Genomic DNA, 25,066 nt, shown 5'->3' with positions numbered 1-25,066 from the left:
CAGACCCCCTCAGTCATCATCCTACTTCATACCCTCCCTTTGGGAACAAACAAGACCCCAGCAATGGCTGAGCTAGAGAACCCCAGGGAGCTGGGATAACAGTGACTCGGGGCTGGGTCTGCCCAGCAGCTGTGGGCTCAGCTGGGGACGGGTGCCTCGGGTCTCACCTGGGGGCAGGTAGTATTGTGGCAGGCATCCTCCTGACATTGCACCGCTGGGTCCTGGGTGTCCCCAGAGAGGCAGGTACACATGTGGCAGGGAAGGGCCCCTGGGAAGGTTGCACCAACCTGCAATGGGTGGGAGGGTGGCACTGAGGGCACCGGTGGGGCACCAGGGCCAGGACTCCTCCCCATGACCCGCTGGGGCCTGCAGGGAGTTGTTCCTTCCCCAAATGGAGCATGGATGCACCCCTGGCTGAACGTGGACCCAGGCAGGCAGGGAGCCGATGCACACAGGGACCAACACAGGGACCACAGGTGGGCAGGGAATCTGGGCAGGAAGAGACCGCATATGGGCAGGAATCTTGGTGGGCAGAGACCCCGTGGGGGCAGGAATCCGGCGGGCAGGAATCTGGGTGGGCAGGGACCCCGGGCAGGCGTGTGCTGCCCCGAGGCCATTGCTGGGAGCCCCTGAAGGGACCTCTCAGAGGCAGCAGGTGTGGAACTCACGGCTGTCGACATCAGGTGCCCCCAAGTCCCAAGCATGTCCCAGCTCTGACCTGCCCAGGGCCCCTGTGTGGATCTGCCCTCATGGCAGGAATGTCAAGACAAGGAGTGGGGCTCAGAAGGCCGCGGGGCATCCCACACACATGTTCAAGTCCCATTGCCACACCCGCCCGCTGCTGTGCCCTTACCCCATAGAAGATGCCGTTGTAGGAACACAGCTGAGGTCCTGGAAGGAAAGGGAGCTGAGCCCACGACAGATGGCAGGGAGCACGTGCCCCAGCGCCCCCACCGTCCTGCACCCCCTACCCCCGGGCAAGTGGCCACCCACAGCCCGGCCCCAGTCCCACCCCAGCCCTGCTCACTGCAGAGGAGGGTGGGACAGCAGTCGCCCTCCTTCTGGGTGCTGATCAACTCCTGCCCTAGGGGGCACACGGGTGGGCTCTGGTGGCAGGTGGTTGTGTTGCATACTGCGGGAGGACGGAGGGCTCTGTCTGGGCGTTGCTCACTCCTCCTCCCGACCGATTGTTCCCAGCATAAGTCGCAGGCGTGCTCTTCCCTGAGGACCTGACTGCCTCACGGCCCCTCGGGGCTCCCGCCAGGCCCCTTGGTTGGCCACCTCCCCGCTGCTTCCCACGTCCCCAGGCCACTCCTGGGCAGGCCTGAGGTCACCAGCCTCATCTTTAGGAGGAGAATAATGCACCTGGAGCCATCTCTGCCGAGTGGTCCCGCCGCAGTCGTGCCAGGACACAGTGGCTCTCCTCTGCTCTCCTGTGCCCACCCCACGGGCCCCTGGTGGGCACCAGCTCTGTTCCCCCTCACCCTACGCCGGGCACCTCTGCTCCACAGGGTCTTACCGCACACCGTCTCAGGGCAACAGGGGTTGTCGGCCCGGGGCCTGGTCACGGTCACGAAGCCGGGGTGGCTGCACGGTGGGGGCTGACCCTGGGCCTCACAGGGCAGGGGCTTGCACTGCACCGACACTGAGCCCTCATCACACACACAGGACTGGCAGTTGCTGATCCACTGCTGCCCGGGCTGGAATGGATTGAGGGGGTCCTTGAGGGCTCCTGGACAGGCACAGGTCAACCCTGGGCATCTGTCTGGCCACCCCCTCCCTTGGGCTGGTACCCGAGTGGCCCAGACTGGGGGGGCAGGAAGCCCACACCAGCCACCGACACGTCCATGTCACACTCGGGCGCCCCACAGCTGCCCTGTGGGATGGAGATTGCTCCTTCGCTCCCTCCCTAAGCTCACAAGAGGGTGGGGTTGGGCAGGTGGGGGTGGAGCCACTCACAGATTTGGGAAATCCATCAGGTCCCACGCAGGCTGGAAAGAAAACAGCACGGCGTCACTGAGGTTGCTGAGGTTGCAGGCGGAGGGGCTTTTGGTCCCTGAGAGCACGGGAGGTGCTCTCAGGCCTGGCGCCTGCTTCCCCCGTGGGATGGAAGGCCCTGGAGAACTTTCGGGGTGTCAGATGTGGCTGGAGCTCAGGCCAGGGCACCGTGAGCCCAGCTGTCAGTGCATGGAAGCCTCGGCCATGGTGGTGGGAGGCAGGGCTCAGGCGAGGCAGCACCGCAGGATCACACAAGGACGGAGCCTCCCAGTGGGGCTTCAGGGGACCGTGGGGACTCTGCAGGGCTCAGGGCCACAATAGGGCCATCTTGTGCCTCTGGGGGCACAGAACAGGTCGCAGGGGTCAGCTGGGGAGAGCATGTCGCGGGCCTGGGTGGCCCCTCCCACCCTGCGTGTGCTTGGGTCGGGCCCAGGGTCGTGCCCCGCGGCAGGTGGAGGAGCTTACCGCAGGCCTGCACGCAGGTGTCCGTGTGTGTGCTGAAGAGGATCTGGTCCTCAGGGCAGAAGCAGCCCTCCGCCAGCCCCTCCAGTTGTGGGTTCTGGTTCCTGCAGAGCGACAAGAGAGGCCCTGGGACCTAGAGATCCAGGAGGCCTCCTGGTACTGTCATCCATGTGAGTCCCCAGGATGGGCAGTGGGGAGCGGGGAAGGAGACGAATGGGTGGAGTGCGGGACTCAGAGTGGGCGGGGTTGGAGACGGGGCTGGGTGGGGCTAAGGGTAGTCGGGGATGGGTGGGACTCAGGGGCGGAGCCAGGTGGGGATGGGGGGCCAGGCCTAGCCAGGGATGTGCCCCCTGCCTGACTCTTGTCTCTAAGGCATCTGGGAGCAGCAGGGGATGTTTTCCAAGGAGTCCTGGGCTCAGGGGCAACCCAGAGATCTGTGACTCCCAGCGGGATACCCTCTGGCCTCCTCCTGCTCCCCCCGACCAGTCAGGCAGGCCTGGGTGGCGGGGAAGGCGCCAGCCATCCCTGTACTCACCTGGAGTTGCAGGAGGCAGGCTGTATGGGGCCGCACGGCTTGTACACTTTGGTGGGTGGGCAAGTGAGATCTGTGGGCACAGAGAGGTGTCAGACAAGCTGAGAGGTCTGGGGAGCCCAGGACCACCCCCACTCACCACACAGGCCACTCAGGCCGAGGGGTCCGGGGCGGCCCAGGGCCGCCCCCACTCACCGCACAGACCGCCGGTTGCACCTCGCCAGTCACTGCACACTCCCCGGGCACGGCAGAGCGCTGCGTAGGCCTCCAGGCTCTGGCAGGGCACCTCGGGGCGGCCCTGGCAGCTGTCGCTGATGCAGGCATTGAAGAATGGGCCCGGGGGGACAAGGTCGTGGCACTCGGCAAAGACCCTGTGGGGCAAAGCAATCAGCATGCCTCTGCCCGGCCCCAGGGAGCTGCGTGCGTGTGGGCAGGCGGGGGCACCCCAGGGCCTGCAACCCCCGAGGGGAGGACTCACTGGCTCAGCATCAGATCACAGAGCGGCTGCGGCGGGCACGGGCTGGGGGTGGGTGCACTAGACACCGGGGCCGGGGGACTGGCAGTGGGGGGCGTGCCGGTCGGGGCCCAGCAGCCGTCCTTTCTGCTGTCAGGGACCAACCAAGTCTTGGCCATGTCCTTACAGCTGGCGGCAGTGGTTCCATCCCGCTGGAGACAGTCGTCCCTCTGGTTGTTGGTGCAGGTGCCTGCGGGCGAGGTGTCACCGCGGGGCTGGAATCCGGGGAGCCTTTCACAGCCCCCACCTGCCTCCCCCACTCATTCCCCTCCCTGGGCTTCCGCTATGCTCACCGGGTCGTCAGGCCCAGCAGCAGCCCTGGCCGGGGCAGGACCCGCCGCCCACTCACCACACTGGCCCTCGGTGTTGTTGTGGAAGAGGCTGTAGGGCAGCCGGGCCTGGAAGACGTGGCCATCAAAGGTGACGCTCACACCCAGGGCGGGAATGTCCACGCGCATGGTGGTGGTCCCCGTCACAGACACAAGCACGCCGTTCTTGCTGAAACCGCTGCTCACCGGAATTTGGTCAAACAGGATCTGGGGGAATCCAGGGGAACCCTGAGCTGGGAGGCAGTGCCAGGTGGGCTCAGGGAGTGGGGCTTGCCTTTGGGGCTCTGCCTCAACGTGCAGAGACCCCCCTGTATATCCCTCACCCCAAAGCCCAGCTCTTTCCTGAGGGCCTGGGGTCTCCGGTCGACTGCATTTAGGCCACAAGGTGTACTCGGCCTAAGGCGGCCCCGCAGGCCTTCCCTGCCTCCTGGGAGCTGTCTTGGGCATCGGGCCATCGCTGCGGCACCTGGGTCACCCGGCCTGCAGTCGGCCTGCCCAGGTGTAGTTGGGACTGGGCCAACATTGCCGCCCGCAGCCTGGACTCACCAGGTCCTCCTCCTTCCCATGCACCGTGGTGACGGTGAGGACGATATCCATGGACTTGTAGTGGATGCTGAGGGCGCGGGAGCAGCTGGCAGCAGCAGCCGCGCAGTAGTGGTTGTCCAAGTAGAGGCTGAGATTCCCAAGGCGTGCATGGATCTCTCTCATGAGGACATAGGTGCAGTTGCCCCGGAAGGTGTAAGAGGTGCCGTCAAAGGTGGAATAGTGGGAACTGCCCCACACACTGCAGATGCCTGCGGGACACAGATGGACGGGCTGGCAGGCTCCGTGGTGGTGCCCTGGGTCCCCAGGCGCCATGGCAGCCAGTGTCACCACCGTGACTGCCGCCTGGGGGAGCCACTGAAGCCCTAGGGCCTCAACTGCTTTGTCTATAAAATGGATCCGCTGTTTGCAATGGTGTCCCCCAGAAATCTGTGGCCACCCAGAACCTCTGCATGTGGCTTTGCCGGGAGAAAGCGTCTTTGCCGATTGGGGTTAAGGGAAGCATCTTGAAGTGACATCATCGAGGACTAGCTGGGTGGGCCCTCAATCCAATGACCAGTGTCCCCACAGGAGACAGAAGAGACACAGACAGAGAGGGGAGGCCACAGAGAGACAGGGGCGGGGATTGGAGGGATGCGGTCCCAGCCAAGGGACACCTGGAGCCCCCAAAGCTGGGGGAGGCAGGAAGGACCTCCCCAGACCCTCGGCAGGGAGCGTAGCCCTGATCTCAGACCTCCAGCTCCAGAACAGAGAGCATGTTTCTATTGTCTAAGCTCCCCAGCTTGTGGTGGTTTGGAACAGCTGCCCTGGGCCAAGGACGTGGGGAGGAGAGAGAACGCCGTCACCTCTTAGCGGCGGGTCCCGCACAGTGATGGAAGCCGCTGTTAGGACCCAGGAGACAAAAGCTCCTCTGGGCTCCCACTTCCATCCTGAGCTTCTCCAGGCCCCAGAAGCCCCTGGATGGGGTCCCTTTCAAACCACACAGGCTGATGTGCAGGCAAGCTCAGCAACCTGGCCTCTGCTCCCTCTCCTTTGGGCTGTGTCAGCATTTTCAGCCCTGTGGACACAGAGCCTGCACACTAAGAGCTCACACAACATGCACCACTGAAGCCCAAGACATCATGGTACAAGATGGTTTCCTGAAGGGTTGCCACCCACCTGCCAAACACCCCCACCACGCCCCACCACCCCCGCCATGCCCTACTGCACCCCATCATGCCCCATCGCACCCTACTGCACCCCACTGCGCCCCACCATGCCCCACTGTGCCCCACCGTGCCCCACCACACCCTACCACAGCCCACCATGCCTCACTATGCCCACCACACCCCACCATGCCCCACCACGCCCCACCATGCCCCATTCTGCCAGCTTGTCCGATGGCACCCTCTGCTCCACCTGCCCCCCGGGGGACTCCCGCGGCCGCCCACGCACTCACACTCGCACTCATAGTGGAAGTCACAGGGCTGGCTCGGGTCCGACACTTTGATGGGCAGGTGCTTGTTCACGCAGGTGACGTTGGCCACAGGCTTTGGGTCCAGCAGGGCAACACGGTTGTCACCCACGCACCTGGCCACCGTGCAGTTCTCCAGGGTCCAGGTCTCATTCACCTGCAGCAGGAACATGCACGTCCTCACCTGGACCGGCTCACGGGACCCATCCCTTGCCCATCCCACCCCTCGTGGCCCACAGCCCCAGGTAGCCACAAGAGCCTGCCTGGGGAGGGTGGCCCCTGTGCTAGCCTGGCCCCCAGACCCTGTGTGCCTCCTCCAGCTGGGGCTACTGGCGGGGGGTCACTGAGTTGGGCCTCGGGGGCTGGGCCCTGGCTGTGCCTCCAGCCAACCCAGACCCTGTGTACACAGCAGGGGAGGTGGAGGGCAGGCGGGGCCCACCTGCCGGGGAGGGTTGGCATTGTCACAGCCAGGGGCAGGGGAGGGCGAGGGCAGCGGGGTGGAGGACGCTGGTGGTGGGGAGGTGGGGCAGGTGCCCTGGAAGCGGTCGAGGCCACAGTGCTGGTTGCACACGGCATAGAATTGGCAGCCGGCTCGGTCTGTCCTATTGTAGATTACTTCCCCTGTGAAGAACGACACCGCAGGGAGATGAGCCACTCCCAGCGACCAGCAAGCCAGAGTCCCCGGGGAGCAAAGGCAGAGGCCACGCAGAAGGGAGCAGCTGTTCCAGGGAGGGACCGTGGAGGGCAGAGACAGCGTGGCCGGTGGGGACCGGGTGTGGCCAGGGGGAGCCAGGTGAGGCCAATGGGGAACAAGCATGGCTGGCAGGGAGAAAGCAACTGGCTCCCAGGACAGGCAGACCCAGGTTAGCATAGCATGTGGGGAAAGGGTACAGGAGCATTATCCACGTCCACTCACCGGGTGAGAAGAACTGTCCAAATGCCCTGCAGAAGCAGGGAGTAGAGAAGTGGGAGCTGGGGAAGTGAGTGGGTCTGAGGGTGGTGAGGACTGAGGAGGACACAGTGGACATGCTGAAGGCTGGCAGGCTGCTGGGGAGCACTGCAGGGGTGTGGGTGGTCCCCAGGGTGGATGAGCTGGGAACCGTGGAGCCAGTGGCTGTGGGCCTGGGGGCCGTGGTGGTCAGCACTTTGGGGGTGCGAGCTGTTCTCACAGTGGAGGAGGGGATGGCCGTAGACCTACTGGCCATGGTCGTGGTTGCTGTAGTGGTCCGCACTGGAAGGGTGCCTGCAGTCCCTGGGCTGGAGAAGGGGGTAACTGAGGAGCTGGGCACTGTGGGTATGGTGGCTGTGGAGCCAGTGGCCTCAGTCGGGGTGGCTAGAGTGGTCGGCTCTGTGAGGATCCAGGTCGTCCCTGGAGTGGAGGAGGGGATGGCCGTGGAGCTAGTGGCCACAGTTATGGTGGCAGTGGTGGTCGGCTCTGTGAAGATCACAGTGGTCCCCGGAGTGGAAGAGGGGATGGCCGTGGAGCCCATGGCCACTGTTGTGATGGCTGTAGTGCTCGGCTCTGTCAGGATCCAGGTTGACGCTGGAGTGGAAGAGGGCGTGGCCGTGGACCTTGTGGCCACTGTTGTGATGGCTGTAGTGGTGGGCTCTGTGAGGATCCTGGTCGTCCCCAGAGTGGAGGAGGGTGTGGCCGTGGAGCCTGTGGCCACTGTTGTGATGGCTGTAGTGGCCGGCTCTGTGAGGATCCTGGTCGTCCCCAGAGTGGAGGAGGGTGTGGCCGTGGAGCCTGTGGCCACTGTTGTGATGGTTGTAGTGGTCGGCTCTGTGAGGATCCCGGTGGTCCCTAGAGTGGAGGAGGGCATGACCGTGGAACCTGTGGCCACTGTTGTGATGGCGGTAGTGTTTGGCTCTGTGAGGATCAAGGTCGTCCCTGGAGTGGAGGAGGGCGTGGCCGTGGAACTGGTGGCCACAGTTATGGTGGCAGTGTTGATTGGCTCTGTGAGGATCCCAGTCGTCCCCCGAGTGGAGGAGGGCGTGGCCATGGAGCCCGTGGCCACTGTTGTGATGGCTGTAGTGGTCGGCTCTGTGAGGATCGAGGTCATCCCGGGAGTGGAGGAGGGTGTGGCCGTGGAGCCCGTGGCCACTGTTGTGGTGGCTGTAGTGGTCGGCTCTGTGAGGATCGAGGTCGTCCCTGGAGTGGAGGAGGGCGTGGCCGTGGAGCCCGTGGCCACTGCTGTGATGGTTGTAGTGGTCAGCTCTGTGAGGATCTCGGTCATCCTCGGAGTAGAGGAGGGCGTGGCCGTGGAGCCTGTGGTCACTGTTGTGACGGCAGTAGTGGTTGGCTCTATGAAGATCGAGGTCGTCCCTTGAGTGGAGGACGTTGCCATGGAACTGGTGGCCACAGTTATGGTGGCAGTGGTGGTTGGCTCTGTGAGGAGGCTGGTTGTCCCCGGAGGGGAGGAGGGCCTGGTCGTGGAGCCCGTGGCCACTGTTGTGATGGCTGTAGTGATCGGCTCTATGAGGATTGAGGTAGTCCCTGGAGTGTAGGAGGAGGTGGCTGTGGAACTGTGGGCCACAGTCTGTGGGCTAGAGGAGGGTGTTGCCATAGAGCCAGTGGCCACAGTTGTGGTGGTGTTGGTCAGCACTGTGGGGGTGTGGGTGGTCCCTGGGATGGAGGAGGGGGTCACTGTGGAACCACTGGTTGTGGGTGTGGTGTTTGTGGTGATCAGTGCTGTAAGGGTGCTTGCAGTCCCTGGGCTGGAGGAAGGGGTGGCTGTGGAGCTTGTGGTGATGGCCATGGTGGTCAGCACTTTAGAGGTGTGAGCTGTTCCTGAGGTGAGGAGGGTGGCCGTGGAGCCAGTGGCCTGGGTCGTGGTGGCCATGGTGGTTAGTGCTGTGGAGGTGTGGGTGGTCCTTGGAGTGGAGGAGGCGTGGGCTGTCGACTGGGTGGCCGTTGGTGCGGTGGTCTGTGCTGTGAGGTTCCAAGTGGTTCTCAGGGAGGAGGACGGGATGGCTGTAAAGCTGGTAGCTGTGGGTGTGTTGGCTGTGCTTGTCAGCACAACTGGAAGGGTGGATGCAGTCCCTGGACTGGTGGAGGGAGTGGCTTTGGAGCCAGTGGCTGTGGGTTTTGTGGCCGTGGTTGTCAGCAATTCTGAGGTGGCAGCAGTTGCTGGGGTGGAGGAGGGGGTGACTGTGGAGCCGGTGGCCACAGTCGTGGTCAATGTTGTGGTTGGCTCTGTGAGGATCCAGGTGGTCCCAGGAGTGGAGGAGGAGGTGGCCGTGGAGCCAGTGGCCACAGTTATGGTGGCTGTGGTGGTTGGTTCTGTGAGGATCCAGGTGGTCCCTGGGGTAGAGGAGGGGTTGGCCGTGGAGCCAGTGGCTTCAGTTGTTGCGGTTGTGGAGGGAAATACTTCAGTGATTCGAGTAGTCTGTGGGGTGGAGGAGGGGATGGCTGTGGAGCCCGTGACCACTGTTGTGATGGCTGTGCTGGTCGGCTCTGTGAGGATCTCGGTCGTCCCCGAGTGGAGGAGGGCGTGGCCGTGGAGCTGGTGGCCAGGTGCTGGGGCAGCGGCCGTAGTTGCAACAGACACACGGATTTCGTAGTTGAAGCACATCTTGAAGTTCCCCACCTGCTGACGGTTCCAGCAGACCAGGCCGACGTCCAGGCTGCATTCCACGACCTGGCCCAACTCCTGCAGGGGGACACCAGGCTGGGCCTGGCGCGGCACTCGAGGCCCAGGGGCTGCTCACAGATGGCCCCTCCAGCCGCGCGGATGTTGGAGTAGGTCTCCAAGTCCCCGCCAGAGGGCCCCGACGTGGGGTAGCTGTAGTCCAGCCAGTCTGACCAGGCACACTGGGGCTCACAGCCCGTGGACACCACCGGGGTCGTGGGGGCCGATGTGGGGCTGCTGGGCAGCAGGGTCGAGGTGCGGGTCTCACTGGGTGTGGCCGTGGCCGTGGTCCTAGAGGTGGCCGTGGTGAGGCCCGGAGTGGTCTTCCCTGGAGAAGGGGGTGACTCAGTGGTTCTGCTGTGAGTGTGAGGTCTGGACAGGGCTGGAGTCGAGTGTGAGGTGGTACTGGTGGTTCCTGCTGGGGTGTGGGAAGTCACCGTGGATGGCTCTGTGATGTGGGTGGTGCCCGAGGTGGCCATGGAAGTCCGGGCTGTGGGTACCGTGCGGGGACTCTCGGGGAGCTGGGATCGCCCATGTGTGGTGGCCGTGGTGGACAGCACTGGGGGTGTATGGGTGGTCCCTAGGGCAGAGGAGGGAGCCACTGTGGTGCTGGTGGCTGCAGGTGTGGTGGCCGTGGTGGTCAGCACTGGGGAGATGGGAGTTTTTCCTGGAGTGGAGGAGGGGGTGGTGGTGGAGCCTGTGGCCGTGATTGTTGTGACCGTGGTGGCCAGTGCTGGGGGAGTACTAGTGGTCTGTGGGCTAGAGGAGGATGTTGCAAAAGAGCCAGTGGCCACAGTTGTGGTGGTGTTGGTCAGCACTGTGGGGGTGTGGGTGGTCCCCGGGATGGAGGAGGGGTCACTGTGGAACCACTGGTTGTGGGTGTGGTGTTTGTGGTGATCAGTGCTGTAAGGGTGCTTGCAGTCCCTGGGCTGGAGGAAGGGGTGGCTGTGGAGCTTGTGGTGATGGCCATGGTGGTCAGCACTTTAGAGGTGTGAGCTGTTCCTGAGGTGAGGAGGGTGGCCGTGGAGCCAGTGGCCTGGGTCGTGGTGGCCATGGTGGTTAGTGCTGTGGAGGTGTGGGTGGTCCTTGGAGTGGAGGAGGCGTGGGCTGTCGACTGGGTGCCGTTGGTGCGGTGGTCTGTGCTGTGAGGTTCCAAGTGGTTCTCAGGGAGGAGGACGGGATGGCTGTAAAGCTGGTAGCTGTGGGTGTGTTGGCTGTGCTTGTCAGCACAACTGGAAGGGTGGATGCAGTCCCTGGACTGGTGGAGGGAGTGGCTTTGGAGCCAGTGGCTGTGGGTTTTGTGGCCGTGGTTGTCAGCAATTCTGAGTGGCAGCAGTTGCTGGGGTGGAGGAGGGGGTGACTGTGGAGCCGGTGGCCACAGTCGTGGTCAATGTTGTGGTTGGCTCTGTGAGGATCCAGGTGGTCCCAGGAGTGGAGGAGGAGGTGGCTGTGGAGCCAGTGGCCACAGTTGGTGGCTGTGGTGGTTGGTTCTGTGAGGATCCAGGTGGTCCCTGGGGTAGAGGAGGGGTTGGCCGTGGAGCCAGTGGCTTCAGTTGTTGCGGTGTGGAGGGAAATACTTCAGTGATTCGAGTAGTCTGTGGGGTGGAGGAGGGGATGGCTGTGGAGCCCGTGACCACTGTTGTGATGGCTGTGCTGGTCGGCTCTGTGAGGATCTCGGTCGTCCCCGAGTGGAGGAGGGCGTGGCCGTGGAGCTGGTGGCCAGGGTGCTGGGGCAGCGGCCGTAGTTGCAACAGAACACACGGATTTCGTAGTTGAAGCACATCTTGAAGTTCCCCACCTGCTGACGGTTCCAGCAGACCAGGCCGACGTCCAGGCTGCATTCCACGACCTGGCCCAACTCCTGCAGGGGGACACCAGGCTGGGCCTGGGCGGGCACTCGAGGCCCAGGGGCTGCTCACAGATGGCCCCTCCAGCCGCGCGGATGTTGGAGTAGGTCTCCAAGTCCCCGCCAGAGGGCCCCGACGTGGGGTAGCTGTAGTCCAGCCAGTCTGACCAGGCACACTGGGGCTCACAGCCCGTGGACACCACCGGGGTCGTGGGGGCCGATGTGGGGCTGCTGGGCAGCAGGGTCGAGGTGCGGGTCTCACTGGGTGTGGCCGTGGCCGTGGTCCTAGAGGTGGCCGTGGTGAGGCCCGGAGTGGTCTTCCCTGGAGAAGGGGGTGACTCAGTGGTTCTGCTGTGAGTGTGAGGTCTGGACAGGGCTGGAGTCGAGTGTGAGGTGGTACTGGTGGTTCCTGCTGGGGTGTGGGAAGTCACCGTGGATGGCTCTGTGATGTGGGTGGGGTGGCGCCGAGGGTGGCCATGAAGTCGGGCTGTGGGTACCGTGCGGGGACTCTCGGGGAGCTGGGATCGCCCATGTGTGGTGGCCGTGGGGACAGCACTGGGGGGTATGGGTGGTCCCTAGGGCAGAGGAGGGAGCCACTGTGGTGCTGGTGGCTGCAGGTGTGGTGGCCGTGGTGGTCAGCACTGGGGAGATGGGAGTTTTTCCTGGAGTGGAGGGGGGGGTGGTGGTGGAGCCTGTGGCCGTGATTGTTGTGACCGTGGTGGCCAGTGCTGGGGGAGTACTAGTGGTCTGTGGGCTAGAGGAGGATGTTGCAAAAGAGCCAGTGGCCACAGTTGTGGTGGTGTTGGTCAGCACTGTGGGGGTGTGGGTGGTCCCCGGGATGGAGGAGGGGGTCACTGTGGAACCACTGGTTGGGGTGTGTGGTGTTGTGGTGATCAGTGCTGTAAGGGTGCTTGCAGTCCCTGGGCTGGAGGAGGGGGTGGCTGTGGAGCTTGTGGTGATGGCCATGGTGGTCAGCACTTAGAGGTGTGAGCTGTTCCTGAGGTGAGGAGGGTGGCCGTGGAGCCAGTGGCCTGGGTCGTGGTGGCCATGGTGGTTAGTGCTGTGGAGGTGTGGGTGGTCCTTGGAGTGGAGGAGGCGTGGGCTGTCGACTGGGTGGCCGTTGGTGCGGTGGTCTGTGCTGTGAGGTTCCAAGTGGTTCTCAGGGAGGAGGACGGGATGGCTGTAAAGCTGGTAGCTGTGGGTGTGTTGGCTGTGCTTGTCAGCACAACTGGAAGGGTGGATGCAGTCCCTGGACTGGTGGAGGGAGTGGCTTTGGAGCCAGTGGCTGTGGGTTTTGTGGCCGTGGTTGTCAGCAATTCTGAGGTGGCAGCAGTTGCTGGGGTGGAGGAGGGGGTGACTGTGGAGCCGGTGGCCACAGTCGTGGTCAATGTTGTGGTTGGCTCTGTGAGGATCCAGGTGGTCCAGGAGTGGAGGAGGAGGTGGCTGTGGAGCCAGTGGCCACAGTTATGGTGGCTGTGGTGGTTGGTTCTGTGAGGATCCAGGTGGTCCCTGGGGTAGAGGAGGGGTTGGCCGTGGAGCCAGTGGCTTCAGTTGTTGCGGTTGTGGAGGGAAATACTTCAGTGATTCGAGTAGTCTGTGGGGTGGAGGAGGGGATGGCTGTGGAGCCCGTGACCACTGTTGTGATGGCTGTGCTGGTCGGCTCTGTGAGGATCTCGGTCGTCCCCGGAGTGGAGGAGGGCGTGGCCGTGGAGCTGGTGGCCAGGGTGCTGGGGCAGCGGCCGTAGTTGCAACAGAACACACGGATTTCGTAGTTGAAGCACATCTTGAAGTTCCCCACCTGCTGACGGTTCCAGCAGACCAGGCCGACGTCCAGGCTGCATTCCACGACCTGGCCCAACTCCTGGGGGACACCAGGCTGGGCCTGGGCGCGGCACTCGAGGCCCAGGGGCTGCTCACAGATGGCCCCTCCAGCCGCGCGGATGTTGGAGTAGGTCTCCAAGTCCCCGCCAGAGGGCCCCGACGTGGGGTAGCTGTAGTCCAGCCAGTCTGACCAGGCACATGGGGCTCACAGCCCGTGGACACCACTGGGGTCGTGGGGGCCGATGTGGGGCTGCTGGGCAGCAGGGTCGAGGTGCGGGTCTCACTGGGTGTGGCCGTGGCCGTGGTCCTAGAGGTGGCCGTGGTGAGGCCCGGAGTGGTCTTCCCTGGAGAAGGGGGTGACTCAGTGGTTCTGCTGTGAGTGTGAGGTCTGGACAGGGCTGGAGTCGAGTGTGAGGTGGTACTGGTGGTTCCTGCTGGGGTGTGGGAAGTCACCGTGGATGGCTCTGTGATGTGGGTGGTGCCCGAGGTGGCCATGGAAGTCCGGGCTGTGGGTACCGTGCGGGGACTCTCGGGGAGCTGGGATCGCCCATGTGTGGTGGCCGTGGTGGACAGCACTGGGGGTGTATGGGTGGTCCCTAGGGCAGAGGAGGGAGCCACTGTGGTGCTGGTGGCTGCAGGTGTGGTGGCCGTGGTGGTCAGCACTGGGGATGGGAGTTTTCCCTGGAGTGGAGGAGGGGGTGGTGGTGGAGCCTGTGGCCGTGATTGTTGTGACCGTGGTGGCCAGTGCTGGGGGAGTAGTACTAGTGGTCTGTGGGCTAGAGGAGGGTGTTGCAAAAGAGCCAGTGGCCACAGTTGTGGTGGTGTTGGTCAGCACTGTGGGGGTGTGGGTGGTCCCCGGGATGGAGGAGGGGGTCACTGTGGAACCACTGGTTGTGGGTGTGGTGTTTGTGGTGATCAGTGCTGTAAGGGTGCTTGCAGTCCCTGGGCTGGAGGAAGGGGTGGCTGTGGAGCTTGTGGTGATGGCCATGGTGGTCAGCACTTTAGAGGTGTGAGCTGTTCCTGAGGTGAGGAGGGTGGCCGTGGAGCCAGTGGCCTGGGTCGTGGTGGCCATGGTGGTTAGTGCTGTGGAGGTGTGGGTGGTCCTTGGAGTGGAGGAGGCGTGGGCTGTCGACTGGGTGGCCGTTGGTGCGGTGGTCTGTGCTGTGAGGTTCCAAGTGGTTCTCAGGGAGGAGGACGGGATGGCTGTAAAGCTGGTAGCTGTGGGTGTGGTTGGCTGTGCTTGTCAGCACAACTGGAAGGGTGGATGCAGTCCCGGACTGGTGGAGGGAGTGGCTTTGGAGCCAGTGGCTGTGGGTTTTGTGGCCGTGGTTGTCAGCAATTCTGAGGTGGCAGCAGTTGCTGGGGTGGAGGAGGGGGTGACTGTGGAGCCGGTGGCCACAGTCGTGGTCAATGTTGTGGTTGGCTCTGTGAGGATCCAGGTGGTCCCAGGAGTGGAGGAGGAGGTGGCCGTGGAGCCAGTGGCCACAGTTATGGTGGCTGTGGTGGTTGGTTCTGTGAGGATCCAGGTGGTCCTGGGGTAGAGGAGGGGTTGGCCGTGGAGCCAGTGGCTTCAGTTGTTGCGGTTGTGGAGGGAAATACTTCAGTGATTCGAGTAGTGTGTGGGGTGGAGGAGGGGATGGCTGTGGAGCCCGTGACCACTGTTGTGATGGCTGTGCTGGTCGGCTCTGTGAGGATCTCGTCGTCCCCGGAGTGGAGGAGGGCGTGGCCGTGGAGCTGGTGGCCAGGGTGCTGGGGCAGCGGCCGTAGTTGCAACAGAACACACGGATTTCGTAGTTGAAGCACATCTTGAAGTTCCCCACCTGCTGACGGTTCCAGCAGACCAGGCCGACGTCCAGGCTGCATTCCACGACCTGGCCCAACTCCTGCAGGGGGACACCAGGCTGGGCCTGGGCGCGGCACTCGAGGCCCAGGGGCTGCTCACAGATGGCCCCTCCAGCCGCGCGGATGTTGGAGTAGGTCTCCAAGTCCCCGCCAGAGGCCCCGACGTGGGGTAGCTGTAGTCCAGCCAGTCTGACCAGGCACACTGGGGCTCACAGCCCGTGGACACCACCGGGGTCGTGCGGGCCGATGTGGGGCTGCTGGCAGCAGGGTCGAGGTGCGGGTCTCACTGGGTGTGGCCGTGGCCGTGGTCCTAGAGGTGGCCGTGGTGAGGCGGACCGGAGTGGTCTTCCCTGGAGAAGGGGGTGACTCAGTGGTTCTGCTGTGAGTGTGAGGTCTGGACAGGGCTGGAGTCGACTGTGAGGTGGTACTGGTGGTTCCTGCTGGGGTGTGGGAAGTCACCGTGGATGGCTCTGTGATGTGGGTGGTGCCCGAGGTGGCCATGGAAGTCCGGGCTGTGGGTACCGTGCGGGGACTCTCGGGGAGCTGGGATCGCCCATGTGTGGTGGCCGTGGTGGACAGCACTGGGGGTGTATGGGTGGTCCCTAGGGCAGAGGAGGGAGCCACTGTGGGTGGTGGCTGCAGGTGTGGTGGCCGTGGTGGTCAGCACTGGGGAGATGGGAGTTTTTCCTGGAGTGGAGGAGGGGGTGGTGGTGGAGCCTGTGGCCGTGATTGTTGTGACCGTGGTGGCCAGTGCTGGGGGAGTACTAGTGGTCTGTGGGCTAGAGGAGGATGTTGCAAAAGAGCCAGTGGCCACAGTTGTGGTGGTGTTGGTCAGCACTGTGGGGGTGTGGGTGGTCCCCGGGATGGAGGAGGGGGTCACTGTGGAACCACTGGTTGTGGTGTGTGGTGTTTGTGGTGATCAGTGCTGTAAGGGTGCTTGCAGTCCCTGGGCTGGAGGAAGGGGTGGCTGTGGAGCTTGTGGTGATGGCCATGGTGGTCAGCACTTTAGAGGTGTGAGCTGTTCCTGAGGTGAGGAGGGTGGCCGTGGAGCCAGTGGCCTGGGTCGTGGTGGCCATGGTGGTTAGTGCTGTGGAGGTGTGGGTGGTCCTTGGAGTGGAGGAGGCGTGGGCTGTCGACTGGGTGGCCGTTGGTGCGGTGGTCTGTGCTGTGAGGTTCCAAGTGGTTCTCAGGGAGGAGGACGGGATGGCTGTAAAGCTGGTAGCTGTGGGTGTGTTGGCTGTGCTTGTCAGCACAACTGGAAGGGTGGATGCAGTCCCTGGACTGGTGGAGGGAGTGGCTTTGGAGCCAGTGGCTGTGGGTTTTGTGGCCGTGGTTGTCAGCAATTCTGAGGTGGCAGCAGTTGCTGGGGTGGAGGAGGGGGGACTGTGGAGCCGGTGGCCACAGTCGTGGTCAATGTTGTGGTGGCTCTGTGAGGATCCAGGTGGTCCCAGGAGTGGAGGAGGAGGTGGCCGTGGAGCCAGTGGCCACAGTTATGGTGGCTGTGGGGTTGGTTCTGTGAGGATCCAGGTGGTCCCTGGGGTAGAGGAGGGGTTGGCCGTGGAGCCAGTGGCTTCAGTTGTTGCGGTTGTGGAGGGAAATACTTCAGTGATTCGAGTAGTCTGTGGGGTGGAGGAGGGGATGGCTGTGGAGCCCGTGACCACTGTTGTGATGGCTGTGCTGGTCGGCTCTGTGAGGATCTCGGTCGTCCCCGGAGTGGAGGAGGGCGTGGCCGTGGAGCTGGTGGCCAGGGTGCTGGGGCAGCGGCCGTAGTTGCAACAGAACACACGGATTTCGTAGTTGAAGCACAGCTTGAAGTTCCCCACCTGCTGACGGTTCCAGCAGACCAGGCCGACGTCCAGGCTGCATTCCACGACCTGGCCCAACTCCTGCAGGGGGACACCAGGCTGGGCCTGGGCGCGGCACTCGAGGCCCAGGGGCTGCTCACAGATGGCCCCTCCAGCCGCGCGGATGTTGGAGTAGGTCTCCAAGTCCCCGCCAGAGGGCCCCGACGTGGGGTAGCTGTAGTCCAGCCAGTCTGACCAGGCACACTGGGGCTCACAGCCCGTGGACACCACCGGGGTCGTGCGGGCCGATGTGGGGCTGCTGGGCAGCAGGGTTGAGGTGCGGGTCTCACTGGGTGTGGCCGTGGCCGTGGTCCTAGAGGTGGCCGTGGTGAGGCCCGGAGTGGTCTTCCCTGGAGAAGGGGGTGACTCAGTGGTTCTGCTGTGAGTGTGAGGTCTGGACAGGGCTGGAGTCGAGTGTGAGGTGGTACTGGTGGTTCCTGCTGGGGTGTGGGAAGTCACCGTGGATGGCTCTGTGATGTGGGTGGTGCCCGAGGTGGCCATGGAAGTCCGGGCTGTGGGTACCGTGCGGGGACTCTCGGGGAGCTGGGATCGCCCATGTGTGGTGGCCGTGGTGGACAGCACTGGGGGTGTATGGGTGGTCCCTAGGGCAGAGGAGGGAGCCACTGTGGTGCTGGTGGCTGCAGGTGTGGTGGCCGTGGTGGTCAGCACTGGGGAGATGGGAGTTTTCCCTGGAGTGGAGGAGGGGGTGGTGGTGGAGCCTGTGGCCGTGATTGTTGTGACCGTGGTGGCCAGTGCTGGGGGAGTACTAGTGGTCTGTGGGCTAGAGGAGGGTGTTGCAAAAGAGCCAGTGGCCACAGTTGTGGTGGTGTTGGTCAGCACTGTGGGGGTGTGGGTGGTCCCCGGGATGGAGGAGGGGGTCACTGTGGAACCACTGGTTGTGGGTGTGGTGTTTGTGGTGATCAGTGCTGTAAGGGTGCTTGCAGTCCCTGGGCTGGAGGAAGGGGTGGCTGTGGAGCTTGTGGTGATGGCCATGGTGGTCAGCACTTTAGAGGTGTGAGCTGTTCTGAGGTGAGGAGGGTGGCCGTGGAGCCAGTGGCCTGGGTCGTGGTGGCCATGGTGGTTAGTGCTGTGGAGGTGTGGGTGGTCCTTGGAGTGGAGGAGGCGTGGGCTGTCGACTGGGTGGCCGTTGGTGCGGTGGTCTGTGCTGTGAGGTTCCAAGTGGTTCTCAGGGAGGAGGACGGGATGGCTGTAAAGCTGGTAGCTGTGGGTGTGTTGGCTGTGCTTGTCAGCACAACTGGAAGGGTGGATGCAGTCCCTGGACTGGTGGAGGGAGTGGCTTTGGAGCCAGTGGCTGTGGGTTTTGTGGCCGTGGTTGTCAGCAATTCTGAGGTGGCAGCAGTTGCTGGGGTGGAGGAGGGGGTGACTGTGGAGCCGGTGGCCACAGTCGTGGTCAATGTTGTGGTTGGCTCTGTGAGGATCCAGGTGGTCCCAGAGTGGAGGAGGAGGTGGCCGTGGAGCCAGTGGCCACAGTTATGGTGGCTGTGGTGGTTGGTTCTGTGAGGATCCAGGTGGTCCCTGGGGTAGAGAGAGGGGTTGGCCGTGGAGCCAGTGGCTTCAGTTGTTGCGGTTGTGGAGGGAAATACTTCAGTGATTCGAGTAGTCTGTGGGGTGGAGGAGGGGATGGCTGTGGAGCCCGTGACCACTGTTGTGATGGCTGTGTGGTCGGCTCTGTGAGGATCTCGGTCGTCCCCGGAGTGGAGGAGGGCGTGGCCGTGGAGCTGGTGGCCAGGGTGCTGGGGCAGCGGCCGTAGTTGCAACAGAACACACGGATTTCGTAGTGTAGTTGAAGCACATCTTGAAGTTCCCCACCTGCTGACGGTTCCAGCAGACCAGGCCGACGTCCAGGCTGCATTCCACGACCTGGCCCAACTCCTGCAGGGGGACACCAGGCTGGGCCTGGGCGCGGCACTCGAGGCCCAGGGGCTGCTCACAGATGGCCCCTCCAGCCGCGCGGATGTTGGAGTAGGTCTCCAAGTCCCCGCCAGAGGGCCCCGACGTGGGGTAGCTGTAGTCCAGCCAGTCTGACCAGGCACACTGGGGCTCACAGCCCGTGGACACCACCGGGGTCGTGGGGGCCGATGTGGGGCTGCTGGGCAGCAGGGTCGAGGTGCGGGTCTCACTGGGTGTGGCCGTGGCCGTGGTCCTAGAGGTGGCCGTGGTGAGGCCCGGAGTGGTCTTCCCTGGAGAAGGGGGTGACTCAGTGGTTCTGCTGTGAGTGTGAGGGTGGACAGGGCTGGAGTCGAGTGTGAGGTGGTACTGGTGGTTCCTGCTGGGGTGTGGGAAGTCACCGTGGATGGCTCTGTGATGTGGGTGGTGCCCGAGGTGGCCATGGAAGTCGGGCTGTGGGTACCGTGCGGGGACTCTCGGGGAGCTGGGATCGCCCATGTGTGGTGGCCGTGGTGGACAGCACTGGGGGTGTATGGGTGGTCCCTAGGGCAGAGGAGGGAGCCACTGTGGTGCTGGTGGCTGCAGGTGTGGTGGCCGTGGTGGTCAGCACTGGGGAGATGGGAGTTTTCCCTGGAGTGGAGGAGGGGGTGGTGGTGGAGCCTGTGGCCGTGATTGTTGTGACCGTGGTGGCCAGTGCTGGGGGAGTACTAGTGGTCTGTGGGCTAGAGGAGGGTGTTGCAAAAGAGCCAGTGGCCACAGTTGTGGTGGTGTTGGTCAGCACTGTGGGGGTGTGGGTGGTCCCTGGGATGGAGGAGGAGGTCACCCTGGAGCCTCTGGTTGTGGGTGTGGTGTTTGTGCGGATCCGCACTGGAAGTGTGCGTGCAGTCCCTGGGCTGGAGGAGGGAGTGGCTGTGAAACCCATGGTTGTGGTAGTCAGCACTTTGGTAGTGTGAGCTGTTCCTGGGCTGGAGGAGGCGGTGGCCATGGAGCCAGTGGCCCCGGTTGTGGTGGCCTTGGTGGTAAGCCCTGTGAAAATATGGGCAGTCTCTGAAGTGGAGGAGGGTCTGGCTGTGGACATGGTGGCTGTGGGTGTGGTGGTCTGTGCTGTGAGGGTCCAGGTGGTCCCCAGAGAGGAAGAGGGGATGGCTGTAAAGCTGGTAGCTGTGGGTGTGGTGGCTGTGCTTGTCAGTGCTGGAAGGGTGGGTGCAGTTCCTGGACTGGAGGAGGGAGTGGCTTTGGAGCCGGTGACTCTGGGTGTCGTGGTCATGGTGGTCAGCACATTTGGGGTGGCAGCAGTTGCTGGGGTGGGGGAGGGGTTGGCTTTGGATGTGGTGGCCATGGTTGTGATGGTCGTGGTGGTCAGCACTTTTGGGGTGTGAGCTGTTCCTTGGCTGGAGGAGGCGGTGGCCATGGAGCCAGTGGGCATGGTCACGGTGGCTTTAGTGGTTGGCTCTGTGAGGATCAAGGTGGTACCACCCAGGGTGGTACCAGTGGTTCCTGCTGGGGTGTGGGAAGTCACCGTGGAGCTGGCAGCCACATTTGTGGTGGCTGTGGTGGTCGACCCTTTGGGGGTCTGAGCAGTGCTTGAGGTGGAGGAGGGGGTGGCTGTGGAGCTGGTGGCCTGGGTTGTGATGGCTGTGGTGGTCAGCACTTTCACAGTGTGAGCTGTTCCTGGGGTGGAGGAGCGCCTGGCTGTGGCGCCTGTGCTCCTGGGTGTGGCAGCCGTGGAACCGGTGCTCATGGGCACGGTAACTGTGGATCCGGTGCTTGTGGGAGTGGTAACCGTGGGTCCAGTGCTCGTGGGAGTGGTAGCTGTGGATCCGGTGCTTGTGGGAGTGGTAGCCGTGGATCCGGTGCTCGTGGAAGTGGTACCCATGGATCTGGTGCTCGTGGAAGTGGTGGCACAGTGGCTGTCATCACAGCACAACAGCCGCACATGAAAGTTGTGGCAGTACCACAGGGGCCCAGACTGGTCACGGTTCCTACACACCAGCCCAATGCTCACGTCACATTGCACCACCTGCCCCAGGGCCTCCAGGTGTTGGTTGGGCTCCTTCTCAGAGCGGCACTCAATGTCCCATGGATGCTCGCAGAAGGTGTGGCCAGCAGAGCGGATGACCCCAAAGGTCTCAAAGTCCCCGCCATCAGGGTCAGAGCTGGGGTAGTCCTCATCAAACCAGTCTGTCCAGGTGCAGCGAGGCACACAGCCCGTGCTGGAAGACGGGGGGCCAGAGGGCAGGGTCGTCCTGATGGTGGGCCCAGAGCTGGAAGTCCACAGGGTTGTGTGCACATGGGCGGTCACCAGGGGGGACGTTGTGGGGGTGCTGGTCACAGTTGGACTGGTGGGCATGGATGGAGCCTGGGAGGTCTGCTGCCCCCTGGTAGGGAGGAGGCTGGTGGTGGAAGGTGGAGGGGCAGAGGGACTGGGGAGGGATACCCTCTCTGTGGACTTGGAGAAGCTGGGGCCAGTTTGAGTGGTGGCCAGAGTTGAGGATCCTGTTACTGCTGGTGACTTGGTGCTCCAGGTTGCAATGGCTGTGGAGGCAGTCACTGTGGGGCTGGTGGCACCCATGGAGGTGGGTCTGGGTGCCTGTGTGGAGGAGGTGGGCGTGGGGGCGGCTGTGTGGGGGCATTGGCTGTAGTCGTCACAGCAAAGCACACGCACATTGTAGTTGAAGCACATGTTGAACCTGCCTGTCTGGTCCTCATTCTTGCAGATCAGCCCCGTCTCCAGGCTGCAGGTCAGCACCTGCCCGATCTGGTCGATGCTTACCTCGGGGTAGTTCTCCGCCCGGCACTCTATGCTCTTTGGTGCCCAGCACATCTTACCCCCAGCGGCCCTGATGTTTTCAAAAGTTTCCATGTCCCCGCCTGCGACCCCTGAGGTTGGGAAGTCCACGTCAAACCACTCTGTCCACTCACACTTCGGTTGACAGTGGGTAGTGCTCTGGCTGGTGGTGGCCTCAATCAAGGGGCTCGGCGTCGTCTCTGTCCTGGGGGTGCTGGTCTCAGCCTGAGAGGTCAACAGTTCGCTTGAGAGTGTCGGCGCCAGGCTCGTGGTCAGCGGCTGTTTGGAGCCGGAACTGGCTGTGCCTGTCAGGTGAGCTCTGGAGGTTGCCGTTGTCGTTGGGGCTGGCGTGGGTGGCTGTGAGGGATGCCATGTGCCCGAACTCCCCGTGGTCCCTGGCAGGACTGAGCGTGTTGGAAGGCTGGATGTGGCCACCCCTGGGACAGTGGGTTCTGTGGAGCCTGCAGGAACCGTGGGGCCTCCTGTGGTGGCTGTACCAAGGGTGCCCGTGTATCTGGGGGATGTCAGTCCTTTTGAGAGGGTGGGGACTGCTGCGGTGCTGGTCACCCCCAGGCTACTTGTTGACTGCAGCGTTGAGAACAGGACCTGGGTGGTGGTGGTGGTGGTGGCGGTCTCCAGCTCTGTGGCTGGTGGTGGGGTTGTGGCTCTTCCCCTGCAGTGGTCGGTGCTGCAGCACAGGACCCGGATCCTGTAGTTGTAGCACATCTTGAATATGCCCTCCTGCTCCCAGTTCCTGCACACCAGGCCAAAGCGGACGTCACAGTGCACCTTCTGCCCCACCTGAGCCAGGGGCCAGTGGGGGAAGCTCTCGGCCTGGCACTCTATGTCCTTAGGCTGCTCACATAAGTGCCCTCCTGCAGCTCTGATCTTATCGTAGGACTCAACGTCCCCTCCAAGTTGTTCAGACTTGGGGTAGTCCTCATCAAACCACTCTGTCCACTGACACTGGGGATGGCAGGTAGTGGTACCTGGGGCCAGGGAGGTGACCGTCGTGGGGCCTGAGCTGGACCCAGTCTGTGAGGTGAGGGCTGCTGTTGACCGGATGCTCGGGATCACCCACAGGGTGGTCTTTTCAGTTGCTGTGGTCTGGGTAGGGGTAGGCACAGCAGGCTCCGTGCTGGCACTGAGGGAGGGCTGGGGGCTGGTACCTGGGGCCAGGGAGGGGCCACAGGGCACGTATTCACAGCAGAGAACCCGCAGCTCATAGTCGTGACAGAGCGGGGGGCTCTGCTGGCTGTTGGCGCACATCAGCCCCCTCACGCGGTCACAGTCCACCTGCTGGCCCAGCTCCCCCAGTGGCATGTCGGGAAGCTGCCCTGCCCGACACTCGATGTCGGCCGGCACAGGGCACACCTGGTACCCTCTCTGCCTCAGGTTTTCAAACGTCTCGAAGTCTCCGCCTCCCAGACCAGGCTCTGGGTGGTGCCCGTTGTACCAGCTGGACCAGTGGCAGACCTCGCGGACACACACGGTGGAGACCGGGAGGGCCGGGCCTGCAAGGGGTGTGGGAGGGGGGTCCTGGCTCAGCATCCTCCAGTCCTGGCCTCACAAGGTGGAGGGGCCCCAGAGGACCCTTGTCCCAGGGCTGGCCCTGCCCCTGTGGGATACTGGGGACCCCAGGTGTCTGCCTTAGCCTTGGTTAGAGCATTTCTGCATGAGGGACTGGAGCCTGGCAGCCTGGCCTTGAGGGAGCCGGCCAGCTGGGATAGGCCATGCTGAGGGATGGGATGGGGTCTGGGAAAGCTTTACTGCCCCCTTGGGTTATCCCATCAATCATTGTGCAGAGGCTTCCTGGGGAGCCCCTGAAGACACACAGGGTGTTGGGGAGGCCGTGCACCCCTAGACAGAGCTCAGCAGGTCAGTGGATTGGGACTGTTGCTACCATTCAGGGCACCTGCATCAAGAGCCCAGGGGTTCCCTCCTTGTTACCCAGACATGACCAGGCCTCAGGAGAGCCAGGCAGGGCTTACTTGTCGTGGAGTGGGGAACCCAGCTAGTGGTGAAGGTGAATGGCGTTGTGGCCGGAGTTCCAGGACATGCCACAGCCTTCCTGACGATGGTGCCGTTGCTTCCACAGATGGCGATCAAACAGGCACCAAGCCCATCGGTGGTGTTGTAGATGACATCCTGGTAGCCGTAGGTCCTGTCCTCATAGGTGCAGGTGCAGGCTGGGGATGGACCAGAGTCACCCGGTGTCTTCGAGCCCCTGGCCCCGGCCCTCACCACTCCCCCACCCCCCTGGCCCTTCCTTACCCTCAAGGCTGTGAGCGCACTGGATGCCACTGGGCGTGCAGTTACTGGGGGTGGGGGAGAGGTGAGCTGAGGGCCTGGGTGGCAGCCTGAGGGGCCTGCTCCCCAGCCCTGCTCCCCCAGCACCACCCTCTCCCCACCCCCTCACCAGCTCTGGCAGTTCTCCGCTGTGGGGACTCTTGCGCCAACGTCATAGTAGTTTCCATCCCTGTCGTAGCAGCCACACTGGGCCACGCACTTCATCTGGTCCTCATTGAAGAAGGGCTGGCTGGGCGGGCACTTTGGGTAGCAGCCTAGGGCCGGCAGAGTGAGCAGAAGACTCACTGGGGCCCTTTAGTCTCTCCAGCCAGGGGCGCCATGCTGTAGGGAGTAGCCGCCCCTACCAGCCAGCAGGGGCCTGCCCTCAAGGCTTGCATTGTGCAGTTTAAGGGAGCCTACACCACATCCCTGGGGAACCCCGGCCCCCCATGTACACTCGGGAACCCAAGGATAGGAGGCTCCATCCAAGACAGGCTGTCCCTCACCTTCCAGGCCAGGCAGGTCCACCAGGCAGTGCCCACTGGGGTTCCGGCAGGTTTTTAGGCAGGGTGCCCCACAGGGCTGGTAGTGCCACTCACAGCCCCCATGTGGGTTGTAGAAGTCACAGAACAAAGCTGGGGCACAGAGGGCGGAGGCTAAGGAGGCGCCCACCGGCCCTCACCATTGTTGTGAAGGGCAGCCCCCACCCTGGGTGTGGGGGCCGGTGTCCCCAGGGCGAGATCCAGGCTTGTCCCAGACATGCAGGGCCTTGGGCCAGGTGGTGCCTCACCTTCCCCTCCACTCCCCAGCCCAGCCCTTGGAACTCCCGTCCCCCAGGAGCCGTCTCGTGCTGGGGTGACCTGTCTGGTGGTTTTGCACAGGTCTGCCTCTGTGCATAGGAATGTGTGCACTCGCATGGAGGCACATGCGTGTTGGATGTCTGTGTGCGACTCAGGCCCAGGTCAATGCACCTACAGAGGCGGCCACACCTCCTCTCCTGCCCCGGCTGCTCCACCCTTCAGCACCACGGACAGAGCCCGACTCACGGCAAGTGTCCGGAGTCCGCCAGGACACACACAGGCCCGCGTCGTGGCAAGCCTGGGCGTAGGCAGCCACAGCCGTGCAGAAACACTCGCAGTCACCACCCGAGTCACAGGCACATGCGTCGTTCACGCAGGCCTCGTAGTACTTGGTGGAGTCAACCTAGGGGTGAGGCCAAGGTGCAGCTCAGCCAGGCCAAGGTCCCCCCCGGCCAGGGGGTAGCT

The 25,066-nt window shown here is 63.5% G+C and overlaps 1 protein-coding gene across 1 annotated transcript in view; it reads right to left on the bottom strand.

Moving 5' to 3' along the window:
* MUC5B (mucin 5B, oligomeric mucus/gel-forming) overlaps positions 1-25,066 on the bottom strand; it is a 43,735-nt gene that overhangs the window by 2,704 nt on the left and 15,965 nt on the right. Inside the window, 45 exon segments of the mRNA XM_033204010.1 lie at positions 168-287; positions 854-891; positions 1,028-1,132; positions 1,520-1,700; positions 1,960-1,991; positions 2,464-2,564; positions 2,996-3,065; positions 3,188-3,363; positions 3,471-3,696; positions 3,856-4,042; positions 4,382-4,629; positions 5,817-5,988; positions 6,271-6,452; positions 6,748-6,996; positions 7,288-7,665; positions 7,840-8,047; positions 8,351-9,171; positions 10,074-10,160; positions 10,493-10,588; positions 10,591-10,791; positions 10,794-10,904; positions 11,162-11,356; positions 11,359-11,866; positions 11,868-12,283; positions 12,286-12,632; positions 12,722-12,866; positions 12,954-13,331; positions 13,334-13,797; positions 13,799-14,663; positions 15,660-15,689; positions 16,024-16,326; positions 16,585-17,841; positions 17,844-18,269; positions 18,272-18,363; positions 18,538-18,617; positions 18,620-19,062; positions 19,065-19,175; positions 19,178-20,023; positions 20,309-20,430; positions 21,334-23,026; positions 23,504-23,701; positions 23,787-23,830; positions 23,932-24,076; positions 24,308-24,436; positions 24,848-25,004. Of these exon segments, the coding sequence (XP_033059901.1) occupies positions 168-287; positions 854-891; positions 1,028-1,132; positions 1,520-1,700; positions 1,960-1,991; positions 2,464-2,564; positions 2,996-3,065; positions 3,188-3,363; positions 3,471-3,696; positions 3,856-4,042; positions 4,382-4,629; positions 5,817-5,988; positions 6,271-6,452; positions 6,748-6,996; positions 7,288-7,665; positions 7,840-8,047; positions 8,351-9,171; positions 10,074-10,160; positions 10,493-10,588; positions 10,591-10,791; positions 10,794-10,904; positions 11,162-11,356; positions 11,359-11,866; positions 11,868-12,283; positions 12,286-12,632; positions 12,722-12,866; positions 12,954-13,331; positions 13,334-13,797; positions 13,799-14,663; positions 15,660-15,689; positions 16,024-16,326; positions 16,585-17,841; positions 17,844-18,269; positions 18,272-18,363; positions 18,538-18,617; positions 18,620-19,062; positions 19,065-19,175; positions 19,178-20,023; positions 20,309-20,430; positions 21,334-23,026; positions 23,504-23,701; positions 23,787-23,830; positions 23,932-24,076; positions 24,308-24,436; positions 24,848-25,004 (13,383 nt within the window).

This window comes from Trachypithecus francoisi, unplaced genomic scaffold (genome assembly GCF_009764315.1).
Source record: "Trachypithecus francoisi isolate TF-2019V2 unplaced genomic scaffold, Tfra_2.0 Lachesis_group8, whole genome shotgun sequence".
NCBI lineage: Eukaryota > Metazoa > Chordata > Mammalia > Primates > Cercopithecidae > Trachypithecus > Trachypithecus francoisi.
The sequence above is the reverse complement of the archived record's forward strand: the minus strand, read 5'-3'. Positions and strand labels throughout refer to the sequence as shown.